Source organism: Macaca mulatta, chromosome 2, assembly GCF_049350105.2.
Source record: "Macaca mulatta isolate MMU2019108-1 chromosome 2, T2T-MMU8v2.0, whole genome shotgun sequence".
NCBI classification, from domain to species: Eukaryota; Metazoa; Chordata; class Mammalia; order Primates; family Cercopithecidae; genus Macaca; species Macaca mulatta.
Window position 1 is genome coordinate 119,261,495 of NC_133407.1, and position 15,438 is coordinate 119,276,932.

At 42.1% G+C, this 15,438-nt stretch overlaps 1 protein-coding gene across 1 annotated transcript in view; it reads right to left on the reverse strand.

Moving 5' to 3' along the window:
• The window catches only part of ERC2 (ELKS/RAB6-interacting/CAST family member 2), a 975,448-nt gene that overhangs the window by 193,328 nt on the left and 766,682 nt on the right, over positions 1-15,438 (reverse strand). Inside the window, exon 15 of the mRNA XM_077993178.1 lies at positions 6,964-7,098. Coding sequence (XP_077849304.1) covers positions 6,964-7,098 — 135 coding nt within the window. The remainder of the gene's footprint in view (positions 1-6,963; positions 7,099-15,438) is intronic.

The following is a 15,438-nucleotide window of genomic DNA, read 5'->3' on the forward strand; positions in this document are numbered from 1 at the left end:
AACACATGGGCCTGGAGTTGTCATCTGCCTCCAGCCACAACATCAATGAGGGCCTAATTGCGGGGATGGCTGGAAATTCCCCTCTTTGAGGAATGCTCTTATAGGATGCTGACTAATTCTACCAGAGAGCAGTACCCAAGGCTCAGGTGTATGCAGAAGGGACAGGGGTAGGAGGGTGAGACAGCAAAAGCCCTGCTTTTCTTTTCTGAGCCAACTCTACCTTATGGCTCTTTTGCCTGTAGAAAGAGGGGAGAAGGAACATGTTTAGGGACCAGAAATCTCAAAACCAAGGCAGTGAGTGCTGCAGCCTCTCTGAAGCAGAGTATAGGTTCAGTACTCTAAGCATCTGCCTGTATGCAAGAATCCAGAATCCATACACAGAAAGGAAAAGCAGATTTCTATCAACCGTTATAAATTAGGTCACTGGGATCATTTTACTATATCTTAAAATGCAATCTATGTATCAGTTCTGTGACCACCAGTTTGAAGAGAAGGCCAAATCTAGGCATGGGTTCTTTAGTAACCAAGAAATTTGATAGTTTATGGCAAAACAACATGTGTCCCAAGTAGAATTCTACAGGAATTTTCAGCAGAAAATGGAAGTGAACATTCAATGCTCTGAAATATGTCCAATGGTACAAACACACACCTTGGCTGAGAGCCAACACATGCTGGGACCACACAGTCATCAGGAGCAGCAGAGAAAGCACCAAGGATTACTATTTATATCCACAGACAGATTCTGGAAATTACCAAGTAGAGTGGATAATATTTAGAATTAGGACAATCAGTTTCCTAGAACTAGATCCATAGAATGGACAGACACCTTAAAGTTCATAATGCAAAAGGGAAAACCTAGCTTCTACCACAGAAAAGTCACTCTCTGAAAGTACCCCTAGCACCCTGGCTAATCTGACAGCAGCCCTTAGCAGAATAAAGCATCCTCTGTTTTGCTCTGGGGGCACAGTTTGCTCCAGATCCTTGCATGTTCAGAAGCTCAGGGGAGAGTGAGCAAGGGAATGTGAGTCCTGGCAATCCACTGCCAAGAACCCCCTGTGATCCAGAGCAGTTCCCCTTCCCCTCTGGGCCAGTGTCTCCACTACTTGATGATCTCATTCTGGTGACTCCATGGAAGCAGAAGAGTTTGCAATTGGCACAGGGACAGCAGGAATAGAGAAGAGTAAACAGGAACAGGGAAAATGGGGGGAAATGGAAGGAATAAAGTCACAAAACAGAATAATGGAAATAAAGACAATGAAAGCTGGAGCAAATGGAAAGAGAACAGATGAGATGATATTTTTTTCTTTTTCTGTTTTTTTTTTTTTTCTTTTTTTCTTTTTTTTTTTTTTTGAGATGAAGTTTCGCTCTTGTTGCCCAGGCTGGAGTGCAATGGCGTGATCTCGGCTCACTGCAACCTCCACCTCCCAGGTTCAAGTGATTCTCCTGCCTCAGCCTCCCAAGTAGCTGGGATTACAGGCACTCACAACCACACCCAGCTAATTTTTGTATTTTTAGTAGAGACGGAGTTTCAGAACGTTGGCCAGGCTGGTCTCGAACTCCTGACCTCAGGTGATCTGACTGCCTCAGCCTCCCAATGTGTTGGGATTACAGGCGTGAGCCACTACGCCCGGCCAAGATGACATTTAATTCAATTTTGGAAAATAAACAAAACAGGATAAAATTTACTACAATTCAATGGGAAAGGGAAAATGCACATTTGCACTCAAGAATAAGTGGAGCCATCATAGTTGTGCAATCACAAATACACGTGGTTACTTAGATGTATCCAAGAGGTTTGCCACCAATGTGCAGTACTCAGAGACTTAGGCTTTCATCTGAGGCCTGTTGATTTTCAGTTTTGTGACTCTGGATCATTAACAACCTCTGAGTTTCTTTATTTATACAATGGGGATACTTCCATCTGCCCTTCCTATTTCCCGAAGTTACTATAGGAGCAGTTCATTCAACAGACATTTACAGAGTACCTAGTAAGGGCCAGACACATGTGAACATGTGACAAAGAATCTGAATATAAAATGTGAAATTCAACCAAATTTTTTGGTAATTGATCGCATAAGTATCATGTCTCCATGCTCCTAAACTCATAGCCCTCATTTAGAAGTAAGTTTTCTGTAAGTAAAATGTGAAATGAAATTTAAAACTTAAATATGATCAGAAAGTCTCAAAGGTGGTCAAAATCCCTTGAGCTCTCCAACACCTATGAGCGAGTATTTCCATTCAGTGAAGGAGGAAGAGGAGAGAAGAGTTTTCTCTTGTGAGTTTTTCACTTTCAAAAGTGGCCACCTACTCTGAGGTTACCAGCCCCAAAATGTTTAGGTTCTTTGTCATTTAGGCCCTTCCCAGCTAGAATTAGAGTGGCAAGTGCTTTAACAAATAGAAGTAGATTTTGCACAAACAAGCAGTGAGATCCAGGTCCTTGAAGACCTAACACCCAATCCAAGACCCAGGAAGAGAAATGTGAGTCCTAGATGCACAAAGGGTAGCCTGCATGGTGCCTGACATTTTAAGTTGGCTGGAGTGTGGACCTCATGCTAATGCTGTGCTTTTCTTATTCACCAGGTTAGTATATACCTGGAAGCCACTGGAATGAGCTTAATAAAATATGACTTGTACTGGGACAGTAAAACTTGTATGACGCCTAGAAAAAGGAAAGTAGAAAGACTTAATATCATTGATATGTTTTAAGGCAGGGAAGGAGATACTATTTAAAGAAAATGACAGATGAGACTGATGACAACAGGTACAGAGAATATTTAGGAAAAGCTGAATTTCTACTTGGCTTTGTGAAATCAATCTTGGTAACCTAAGAAACATCTCTAACATGTCTCCAGCATGTTTCATTTACTCTTTGGACTTTATTGTTTCTCAAAACACATGAGCAGCTTGTGTCATGGGAAATATTTGTTGTCTGCCCCCGTGGTCACTTCTTGCTTTGAAGGATTTCCCAAGTCATTATTGGGATTTGTCTGGATATTCTACTTGGACATATTCAATGGCTGTGACCATCCTAGGGGTCACAGCCCACCAGCTATTAAATGCTTCTTTTTCAGGTAGGGGGCTAGATTGTTGAACTGCCACACTGTACTGACTTCTCTTACATCTTCTCCAAATCTTCCCACCTCCTCAGTAATCCCTGAAGAGCTGTGTATTTATGACTATTGTTGATATCCTGGGTCCTCAACCTTAATGACTCCCTTAGTTTAGATCTACTGGGTTCTTGGGATCACTCATTCTCAGATGTCAGTGCCTTTAAGAAGGTATCCCAGGAAATGAATGGAAGAGGCACTTCCATTTTCTGTTGTGCAAAGCAAGAAGTTGCCTGAAAATCCCACCTTCTAATAAAAAATATTGCTGGAAACTGGTTCAGTCATGTTATAAAATGGGTCATCTCTTTTTTCACCTGATACTCTGAGAACAATATTTCTCAGAGCACAGATGTTACTGAAAAGAAAAGAAATCTACAATCAAATAAGTCTGGGAAATACTGGATTAAATTAAATTGGAGAGCTTTCTTTCTTATATGACTTTTTAGATCCTTTGATCTGCTAATTGCCCCAGGAAGCTCGAAGATAGAGTTATAATACGGAGCACTTTCACAAAATTCTTTGCCCAGAGAGTCTTTGTTTCAAGGCTTTCCTCATGGGACTAATGCTCTAAAAGTTACTTTGGGAAATGCTAGTCTAGACTTACAATACTTGGATTCAGTTTCTCTTAAGGAGCAAGAAAAATCACAGTGAAGGAGAAAGGAACATGGAAGAAATGGAAAAAGAATATAATCATGTAAGTACCTGGCAATACTTAAATTGAATTACCTAAGGAAAAATGAGTTTTTTCTGGAAAAGTAACAAGGCAACTGATTTTTCCTATTTCTCCACTTTCATGTGTTCTGATCTCTTAACAAAGCTCAAGAGGCAATATCAACATTTTGTAGCCCTTCTTCCATAAGTCATTGTTGGTCAAGTCTTTAGGGCCACAGGAAGTCCAGTGTTGGAAGATTCACAGAAAGGGAATCAGGAATCCCTGGAAGAGACCTTTCCCCTTTAAGTCAGGTCAGCTAACACGGGTACGTTACGAACATTTAGTTAAAATCTCATCCACATCACCCCATTATTAGGACTCTCATGCTTTCATATGGCTGTCATTTTTCTCCTAAGAAGAAACATATACTCATATGTACCCTAGATGTATTAGTGTATGCGGGCTACGCAATTAAGTGTAGGGTTTGTAATCAATTGGGAAAGATAACTATTGATAACTATTATCCATTGATAACTATTTTATTCTGGGACTTAGATTGGTAACAGTACATATACTGATATACTAGTTGTTGATTACCAAATCTGAAATCTTCAGCACAGGGGAACGTATCATTCCACTAGACCTGCGATGCCCAGTCAAAAGGGGTATCCAGCTCAGGAGATACAGCCATCTCCAACACTGGTGCCAATCTACTCTCACACTAGGGTTCCTTGCTTAATCTCTCCTTCTCTAATTAGAAGAGTCTAGCAAAGGAGCCTTACTGACTTGATGACTTCAACTTAAAACCACAAAAATACCCTTCTGGTCAAGAGTATTTTACTTTCACAGTGAACCCCACTACAGAATAAGTTTCTAAGGTATGGGCCCCTAATTAAGTTGGAGCTACCTTTTATCTGTCTTATTCTGATTGACATGAACCAGATGACCTGGATTCTTATTCTAGGACTAGACAGCAAATGCCTTGAAGACAGGGGTTCTGTCCATCATGCTGTTCCCCAAGTGCCACATCATGGCTGCCATGGAATTAGGTTAGGAACTCGGAACAGGATTCCAGCCTATTCACCCACTTCCTGGGCCCCGGCTTTCTCATCTGGAGAAGGGGATGAGGTTAACTGCCTCTATGCCCATCGGCTGCTTAGAGTGTTCACTGAGATGGTGGATGTGAAAGTGAAAGACCATCACCATCTTCCTAACAGTAGTAGTGAGAAGCATGTGCCAAAGGTCTCAACAATATGCCTTAGCCAGATACTCTTCAAGGAATGCTAACTCTTCTGGGAAGGACACCACCCTATGACAACCTCTAGTGTCAGTGGACAAACATGAGAGTCAACCAAATAGACGAGACACCCTAGTTTGTGATCACAGCTCTCTGGAAAAGTAGCAGGAGCCTAGCTTTTGTAAGAAATATCATTCACAAGATGTGCTCTGGTGCTTCATTCCCAGTAGAACATATGAGCATATGTGTCTCTGTGATGAGACAAGCTGGTTTGTTATCTCAGCAGGTCCCTGGGTGACCCACTCCCCTGACTTGGCTCCAAATCCTTCTTTCTACTCTTAGAGTGCTCTCTGTTTTTCTCTCTGTTGGGTTTGAGTGGGGGAACTCAGGATGGTCTTCTAGCATGTGTGGCTCAGAAAGAATGGCCAATGTGGGGACTGCAGGCTCCCACCAATAAAACCTCATACTCTCCCAATCTGAGAGAAGGCCAAGGAGAAAAGGGCAGGGACCAGGGATGAGAATGAGTTGTTTTAGTTAGCAGGATGCCAGTTCTACTGGGGCAGGCAAAGGTGGGGAGGTGGTAGTGGTGGTGGTGGTGATGGTGAAGGGTGATAATTGAATAAATAAAACCAAAACAAAACCAAAACGCAGACATACAAGATAATGACATGAAATTGACACCGCTCTCCATATTTCAGATCTCCAAATCAAGAGCATATTTTGGCAGCTAAAACATGAAATCATGCCCTGTCTGTACTTGGCTTCAGAAGTCTAAATTATTTCTATGTGAACAGCTTCAGCAATGTTGGGGTCTCTGAGGGCAAAAGCTTCCAGGTACAAAGGTCAGGTCAAGCTCAGTGCTGGCTGCCTCGCTGCATAGCTCCCAGGAGAACTTCTAATGCTGTGTTCTATATAAACAGCTCCCCCAGGACTTGTACTCCAGGTAAAACAACTTGGAAATTTCAAATCTTAACTTCTTTGGGACGCTAGCAACAGGAGGTGAAAAGGAAACAGAGCCACCTGAAAAGTTTTAGGAGCATCACAAGTATCTCCTCCCCCAGCAAACAATTAAACTGCCTCTTCACACAGGTAATTCTGACAAGCCCTCACCCTGCCATATCCAAAGGAGTGCATACTTATCCAGATGGTTCTATTTTGTTACCTATTGCTCCCATCTATGGAAATGTATCAGTTGCACTAGGATCACCAAAAATGGGGGCAGGGGGAGGCGAGAATCTTAGTACAATGAAGTAAGAAATATTGCTCATATTGACTATATTATCCTGCTAGTTTGCATTTAATTTCCTAATTTCCATAAAATTCACCTTCAAGAGTTTTAATACTAAACACTGTAAATAGTTTTTGCATTTGGTGGGTGAATGTAAATATTGCTGTAAAACCACAGGCGGTTTTGTTTTTGTCAATCCATCTTTTCATGTGCTTTACTTAGTCAAGGGAGGAGATAGGGTCCAAATCAAATAAACCAGACTCCTTGACTTCACTGGCTAAAACGCCAGCAAAACGGATTTCTCTCCTTGTTGTTTTACTCCACCATTAATTTGCATCACTAAAGAATTTTCTAGGAAAGTGCTCAGCGAACTCAAGGCTTCTCTGGTTGCCAAGCTCATGGAAACAAAGTGCTTTCTCTTAAAACTCTGAAAAAGACATTCCAAAGTAACCCTCCAGGAGATACCGAGCCAGCAATAGACTACATATCTATGAAAGAAGAAAGGAGGGGAGGAAAGAAAATGCATAACATAAACAAGAAAAGACAAAACCTTAAAGAGGAAGGAGAAAGAAAAACATTTAGATTCCTTGACTGATGGAAATAAATACCAAAGCTATTAGTTTCAGTTCAAAGAACGTATCACTTTATGCTGTTTATTATTTCTTGAGGATTATTTATTTTATCTTAAAATATCTAAAGGGTAAAAGGGGTCTTGGAGGTAAGCAGCGATGAAACTGACCTGGTCCGGAGAGGGCCTGTGATTGGAATGTTGCGACCTCCCAGGAGATCGATGGTGGTGGTGATGGTGGTGGTGATGGTAATGGTGATGGTCCTCATCGTAGTTGTCTGCCATCAACTTCATTCTGTTCTGGGTCTGTGCAGAACAAAAACCAAGGAAGATTCCATCAGGAGCTAGAAGATCAGTCAAAGAGATTCAGGGCATAATTATAGTACCTATAGGGATCCCTTTGTTCCTAATCCAGGAATTTTCACTGTTAGTCAAGTTGAAACTTAATAAAGAAAGCACCATGCCATTAACTTTGGTGAAAAAAGCTTTGTCACATCCTTAAAGCTATTATGTTACATCTGTAAATGTTAATGTACTTCCTCCTTGTGATTTAAAAGGGAAAAAATGGACATACTCTAAGATGCTTTGCTTTACATTGTCAAGCAATCACAGAGATCCAGGGTGAGCTTGCAATCGCAGAGTACCAACAATTATGACTGAGATTCTAGACGGACACTCTAGAGCAAGCTGGAGATGGAAGTCCTGGATGGAAAGATGGGAAGGGCCGGATGGAAACACAGAACTACAGATAGACAATGGTCTCACAAGACAAGGCAGAGAAATCCACTCAAAAGCTGCCAAATGCAAATATACTGATGGAGATGGTTTACTGCTATGATGACTTCTTGGGAAATGGCTCTCTATGGACATTTTAACTGATTTTCTTCCTTGAGGGAACTGAGCAAAAGGTACAAAGTCAATGGGAGAAGAACTGACCACTCTAATTTACAATCCATGATGCCTGTCACATGAGGCAACTTGGAGTCATGGTTAAACCCCCAGGGCCATAGAAGCGTACTGCTTTATTATGCACGGCAGGAAATGGACCAGTGATGAACTGGCCTGACAGGCTCTCAGAATCTAGAAAAATGCCTAAAGACCACGGGAAAAGAGCAAACAAAATTATCCAGCTCAGAAAGTCAGGAAATATGGGTCTGATGATAGACCTGCCTGGATTCAAGGGATTCAAGTCCTGGCTCCACCTCTTTGCTGGTTATGTGACCTTAAGAGAGTAAACTATAAACCTTAATTTCCTCAACTCTAAAATGGGATTAATAGTGCCTCTTTCCTTGGGGTTGCTGCTAGGAGCAAATGATGTGATGGACTTCAAGTGTCAGTCCAGTAACTGGCAATGAAAGTCAAATGCTGTCATTACTATAGTTACTGCTGTTACTGTTTGCTATAAGACATTTTTCCTCCTTTGTATGTGCTGCTTCCTTTGCTTGCAATGCCTCCCTGGCCCCTTTCTTCACCTTTAACTTCTATGACTGGCTAACTCAAACTATTTACTCTAGGAGCCTTTTCCTGACCCTGTCCTTGAGGCTGGGTGACACGTGCCTCCTGCGCACCATGGCTCTATAACCACAGATTTATCCGTCTGTATGTTCATAGACCTTGAAGCTATTTCTTTCATCTGCCTCTCCCCAGAATCTCGCATAGGGCCTAGCAGATGTAGATATACAATACATGCTGCTGTAATGAGTGACCAAAAGAATGAAGGGGCCATGATTTTGAGGGATGCTGCCATCCTAGAGACAAGCTACATGTTTGTTTTCAGCAGGGAGGGTCACGGAGAGTTGAGGACATTTCATGAGTTGCCATAACAATCCCACTGGTGGCTCAAGATGACAATGAACCAACACTACTTTCAGAGAGCCAGAAGTCAGGGGTTGGCAGAGCCTCCAACCAGTTGGAGTTTTATTATGTAATATAAATAACACACTGACAATAAAGAAAATCTGGGCCTAACATTGTGTATTCTTATAGTATTTTTCACATATAATCCAACTTATTCTCAATACTTTCCCAGGAGCAATTATTATCCTCATTTGGCAGCTAGAAAGGTAAGGGGTAGATTTCAGTCCCGAGAGTCTCTTTCTTGACATAGAACATGGAGATTTTCTGGGTCATCCAATTCTCAATCTCCAGGCTTTTTCCCTTGTCTTGCTGCTAGCAGAAAAGGCAAACAGCTAAACAGGTAGAAAGAGATTTCCCATAAAATGCTTTGGTTCTGTTAAGTTTTGGAAACACCTCACATCCCAATTCTATCTGCCAGAAGATGTCTCATGATTTACTCACTCCTTTTTTAAAAATGTGTACAATATTTGAAAGCCCCCAAAGTGAATGTTAAAAAAAAAACTGTGTATATGAATAAAAACAATAAAAATAGAGGGAAAGATCCACTTAAAATTAAATTAAAAAATCCCAGGCAACTTTTGGCAGCTGAGAGCATTTCCATCCTTCACTTGTCTACTTAAAGTGTCAGAAGACCCAATGGGCAAGTTATGCTTTGTGAGAAAGAGCAGGTCAGTGGAGCTGCTGCAGACTAAGTACTGAGATTCCCCTTAGTCAGTCTGCCATTGCACATGAGATTCTGAAATTCGGCGTTCACACCTAAAATTCCAGTATTGTCAGGATCCTGTACTTTTGAACTCATGAACTAATAAATCTGGAATTGTTTCTTCTAAATAGAATTCTGAGAGCCTGAGGGGAGCTGTAAGATCTGCTGTGGGCAAGAAGGAAGGGACTCGCTCGAGAATGAAGGATGGAGCCTAAATGAACAAATAATAATTCTGCTATTGTAAACATCGTAATATCCTCATCCTCTGGGGAAGCTCCTGTGATTTTATGAGATTATTTTCTTACCAGCAACAAGCCTAAAGTTCCCTACCTTTGAACTGTATCCCATAAAAGAATGTACAAGCTAAACAAGATGCTATATGCAGTCCTAAATGTGTCTGCTAAAATGAGGTGTTGGAGAGTAGGCATGTCATGGGATGAAGACTGTAAATGAATGATGTCATCTTTCCAATTTGGTGCTGAAATATAAATAAACCACGCTGTTCATGTGAATACCAGATCTGGGGGAAATGTACACAGAGCAATTGTGAGCGGAAGAGGCTTCTTTTGATTAGTCTGGGCTGGAAGAGAAGAGTGTGAAACAGAGATGAGAAATGAGAGTTTGGTCTGATACTCTAGATCGTTTTTATTTATCTTGCTTGTAACATATCTCCTAAACTGTGACCAATTTCTTACTGGCTAGTTGCTGGTGTTCTCTCCTATAAAAACGGTTTGATCAATCTTGATCCTTTAATTGTCAAATTTAAAATGGATCTCCTAAAAAATTTTTTTTTTTTTTTTAGATCTGCACTACCTAGCTTCATCCACACCCAATTATGTCGGTTTACACCTAAACAAGGGTCTGGAAAGATAAGAAGTCACAAATAACACTCCCTAACAGTCAATGAAAGAAAAACTATAGAAATTTGTAACAAGGATTGGACACGGATACTGTTTGTTCAAATAATTCTAGGCAAACTTACCAGGTGATCCCATATATAATGGTTCACAGCCCTGTAGCCTCAGATGCTTGAGGTGCCCACTGAAAAGCCCGAAGCAGCAAATCTTCCAGGCAGGCAAAACTAAAAACCCAGGAAAATTAATATAGAGTTGGAGAGGGATTGCTTTCCACAGCACAGCACTTGGGAACTCAGGGACTCATTTAGCGATTCACTGAGGCCCATTTTTATTTCCTTTGCAGTGTCTACCAAACTTCTGACCAGACACTTTTGCCTTTGGCTAACTGTGTTATACTCTTTTTACTATATTATGTCATGACTGTGGAGACAAATCTAATCAGATTTCATTTTCTACTTCCTCTTTCTTCCAGGCGCCACCTTATTTCTCTGGGGCCATCGCCTCCTAACAGCTCTCCTGCCTCACTCTCACCTCCCATTGAACACATTCCATAGCCAGAGTGACATCAGCTTTCTGTTCCTCCCTGGATTCAAGTTCTTGGGAGGCTCCCGCCACACTCAGGAAAATGGCCTGGGTCTTTGACATACTTAGGTATCTTTTGCTAGGTGACTGCTAGTTACTTCCACAGTCATACCTCCTGATCTCCTTGTCCCAGCCTTGGGACATGCTATTTTCTCTCTTCGTCCTGCTCTTCACTCTCTACCCCTTAAACCTGAGTTATGCCCATTAGTTCTCTGGTCTTAGCTTCAACGCCATCATCTCCAGAGATAACTTTCCTACGCCTGCCTCTTCCACTGCTTTCAGCAGAATGCTGTAGCCACTCCCCTGGGTCTCTGCCATCACAGCACTTATCTGAACCAATGGTAACTAACTGCAGGTTTGCTTGGCTTTCTCCACCACTAGGTTGAAAATCTCTTGAGGGAAGTACTACATGTGGATTGCCCTTGCACTCCCCATCTAGGGCAGAGTCTCATGTCTTAGCTGTTAAGTAAAGGTGTGTTAAAGTATATGAGTGTAAAAATGGACAGATGGAGAGGGCACACAGGCTACTGTGGAAAAGATAAGAGGGAAGATGTGAGTCTAGGATGAGCCAGTTGAGTATTTAACTTTTGATGTGATAGTTTAACTTTTCCTGTTTATTTGTTTTTGTTTGTTGTAATTCTTGGGAGTGGCGAAGGCAGAGTATGTGCATAGCTTTGGAGCTGTTGGGAAAGTCTAATTGGTCTTCTTCAAGAAATATCCCATTCCTTAGATAATTGGACCCAGTGAAATACTATACCACCTCCCTGATTACTTACCTCATTAAGAATAAGGGGTGTTGGGGTGTTATCAGTTTCATTTCTTACTATCCCCTAGTGTTTGGGGGAACAGGAGCCTTTAGAAAACCTCTGTTAGTGCCAAAAGTCAAACATGGAAAACTGAAACTTTATCCATTAACTAAAATATCTGATGAACACCATCTGTGAAAAGGTGCCAGATATTCCAACTCTTTTGACATTTCTGAAGAGTTTATCCAAGGAGCTCTTGAAACAAAATGAAAATCCTTGATTGACTAGTAATAGACTCAATTGCCTAATGGCAATATGTAGTGATAAACACGTCGTATTAAAACTGCTTTTAAAAATATTTTAGCAAGGTGGCAATAACAAACTATGCTTTGATCAGTCATCTGGATCAAGTTAACAATAAAACCTTCATGAATATGGTTTAAATAAGAAAAAAATATAATAAGATCTGTTGCTACGGGATATGGAGATAATACTGTACAACAGCAATTACAGTTTTATTCTATCAGGCTTTCTTTTCTTTCCCTGTTTCCCACCAGGGAAATCCCAAATGTTCAGGAACTCTTCTACTGTCTTGTTTCCACCTAATCAGAGCAAGGTGAACAGCTCTTGTCTCCAACTAAAAGATGAGGAAACCAGACAAGAATGGGATATCTAGGAGAGGAGAGATTTCCTGACCATCCACTAGACTCACATAGCAATGAATCATAATTGAGTAGAATCTAAGTTGCAGTGCTCAGGTCACAGTTGGAGGACAAAATGAAGCCAGAGGATGCGGAAGCTATTAAAGGAATGTGCTGCATTGGGGAACTTTCTGGGAGTATGTAAGAATAAATGATGAAAAGGCTTGTACTGTGGACACTGCACTGAAATTCACTCAACACTTACTAAACATCTGCAACTGCAACGATGCCAAGAATAATTATGTGCCAGGCTAAGTGTTTGGCCAGCATTCTCCTGCTGAATCCTCACTCCTGAGATGGCTCTTCTTGGGGCCCTCTTTCACAGATGAGGAAACTAAGCCCATAACTATTCAGCTAGTGAGTAGAAGAACATACCTCAAACCCAGGTGTCTGACTCCAGAGGCCTGCAGTAGCGTCATGAAGGGTAAGGTCCAGTCCAGGTGCGGGGGTGAGGCAAAGATGAATAGGACATGAGGAAACAGAAGCCTGACTATAAAACAGTGTAAGAAGAGGAGCAGGAGAGAAGGGTATGGTTTAAATGGATGTTCAGAGGCAGCAGAGATCACCTCCAGCTGAGGGCAGAGGCATCAAATAAGGCTCCATGGGTCAAATGCCCCTTGAGTTAAGACCTGAAAGTTGGCTTGGCTATAGGTATAAGGAGAGAACACTGGGGAGATTCCACAGTAAAGTGGCCCTCTAATCACCTTGAGAGGAAAACCGGTCAATGAGGGGAACTAGAACACCAAATGTGAGATATGCAAGCGTGTGTATGTGTGCAGGCTTCCTTCATTCCTTTGTTGGATGTGGGGAGAGCAGGAAACATGTGTGAGACAAAAATCCACCACCTTATTTTTCAAAATAGCATCAACTTGTGGCATTTGGAAGGAATTTAAGACAGAGCCACAGCCATGTACTCATCCATGTCAAACTAACATCTCTGGAAAAATCGGCCAGGCTCTTGGCATCTATGTGTTTTACAGATATCTACACAATCCACTGCTATAGCATTAGTCCCACCCTGAGCACTGGTCTGATCTCCAAGAACTCATTCAGCTGATCCATCCTTCCTGCCCTTCATCTACAGCAGAACAGAACACTGGTCGGACTCTCCCTTCCAACTTTGTTAAAGGTGGCTCTCTCTCTCTCGGTCCCTATTTACAGACAGAAATTTAGTAGATCATCATGTAGGTTTGGCTGGTGTTTGTATACCTACTCAGTAAGCACTTTTATTTTATTTTATTTCATTTTATTTTTAATTGTTGCAGAGAATGTCAGTGTCCCTCCTATATTCTCTTGTTCCACACCAGATCTTATTTACAGCTTGGATAGACAGTCCTGGATGTGCTGCTGTCTTCCCACCAGGAGCCCATGCACCTTCCTCTGCTTGAGGTTTTGCTTTAGCCACAGTTGCACACTTGGCTAGGGAACGGGGCAGATGGGAAGTGTTGGGGAGCTCATGTGCCTGAAACAACTCTCAATCTGTGAGGGAAGGAGATGGTAGATAAATAGCCAACATCCTGGCCCCTCAGAGGACAACCCTATAGTGTGCTCCAGAATCTCTCACTAGGTCCTCAGCAGTGGGAGCCCTGGTTGATTACAGCAGAAAACTGCCCATTAATGTACCCTTTGTTGGCCTTTTCCCTTCCCTGTATCACTGCCCCGTTCTCTCACCATGTCTCTGGAGGTCACTTCTCAAATAAACTACCTGCAGTAAAATCTTATCTTGGGATCTGTTTTTTGTTTGTTTGTTTCTGGTTTTTGTTGTTGTTGTTGTTTGTTTTTTTGAGACAGTGTCTTGTCCTGTCATCCAGGCTGGAGTGCAGTGGTACAATCTCAGCTCACTGCAACCTCTACTTCCCAGGTTCAAGCGATTATCCCACCTCAGCCTCCAGAGTAGCTGGGATTCCAGGTGCCTGCCACCACTCCCAGCTAATTTTTTTTTGTATTTTTAGTAGAGATGGGGTTTCACCATGTCAGCCAGGCTGATCTTGAACTCCTGACCTCAGGTGATCCACCCACTTCAGCCTCCCAAAGTGCTGGAATTATAGGCGTGAGCCACCTCGCCCAGCTTGGGATCTGCTTTTGCAAGAATCTCAGCTAAAACCCTAATCATAGTTGAATAATTAACAAGCCTGTACTTAATTTTTGCACAGGACTAACACGCCTGTGACTCCCAGGCTCTTTTCTGTGAATACTTCTTGAGAGTTCTCATCACTTAGAGTGACAGAACTCTCACCTTCCTTAGGGAAGTAACACCTGCCTGGCACTAATTCAGTTTTGGCCAAACATTCATACTGAGACTCAGACTGAATCAGGATTCCTTGAGTCTCATTTCCTGTATCTATAAAATGGGCAAGTGAGGGAAGAATGTCTTCAGCATAAACCAAACACCACAGATAGATAGACAGATGCTGATCTACTGTTCCTGTTGCACATTTTGTACAGTTTTTCTTTTCTTTTTTCCTGCTAAAATCAGGGGAGGGAAATTATGTTGCTAAGTTGCTTTCTGTGGCCAGGCCCAGTGGCTCATGCCTGAAATCCCAGCACTTTGGGAGGCAGAGGCAGCCGGGTGGCTTGAGTTCAGGAGTTAGAAACCAGCTTGGGCAACATGGTGAAACCCCATGTCTACAAAAACAAAATACAAAAAATAAGCTAAGTGTGATGGTGCATGCCTGTAGTCCCAGCTACTTGGGAGGCTGAAGTGGGAGGCTGAGCACAGGAGGTTGAGGCTGCAATGAGCTGCCATCACGCCAATGCACTCCAGCCTGGGCAACAGAATGAGATCCTGTCTCAAAATAAAATAAAAAAAAATTGCTTTCTGCTGCCACCTTAGGAACCTGAGGAATCCCCTAAAGGGTTATGGACAATGATTGTAGCCAGGAGCATCATCTCCACTGTTCTACTGTCAGCCAGTGCAGCCCATGAGGAAGGATTATTTATAGAGAAAGAGTTCTATATGCCCAGCTCATAATGTTAGGGTACTAAATAGTGGCAAAACAAGACTGCCATAGTGAGATAGAGCCACCTGTTAACATAAAAAATAATAACCAATGCCTGCTTGGCCCTTGCTGTGTGAACAACCCTGTGCTGGCATCATCTCATTCAGTCAGTCTGACATCAACCCTGCGATGCAGGCAGGGGTGGGGGTTGTATTTAAAATCTTTAATAGCTGCTATGACAGATGCAGAAACCCAAGAGAA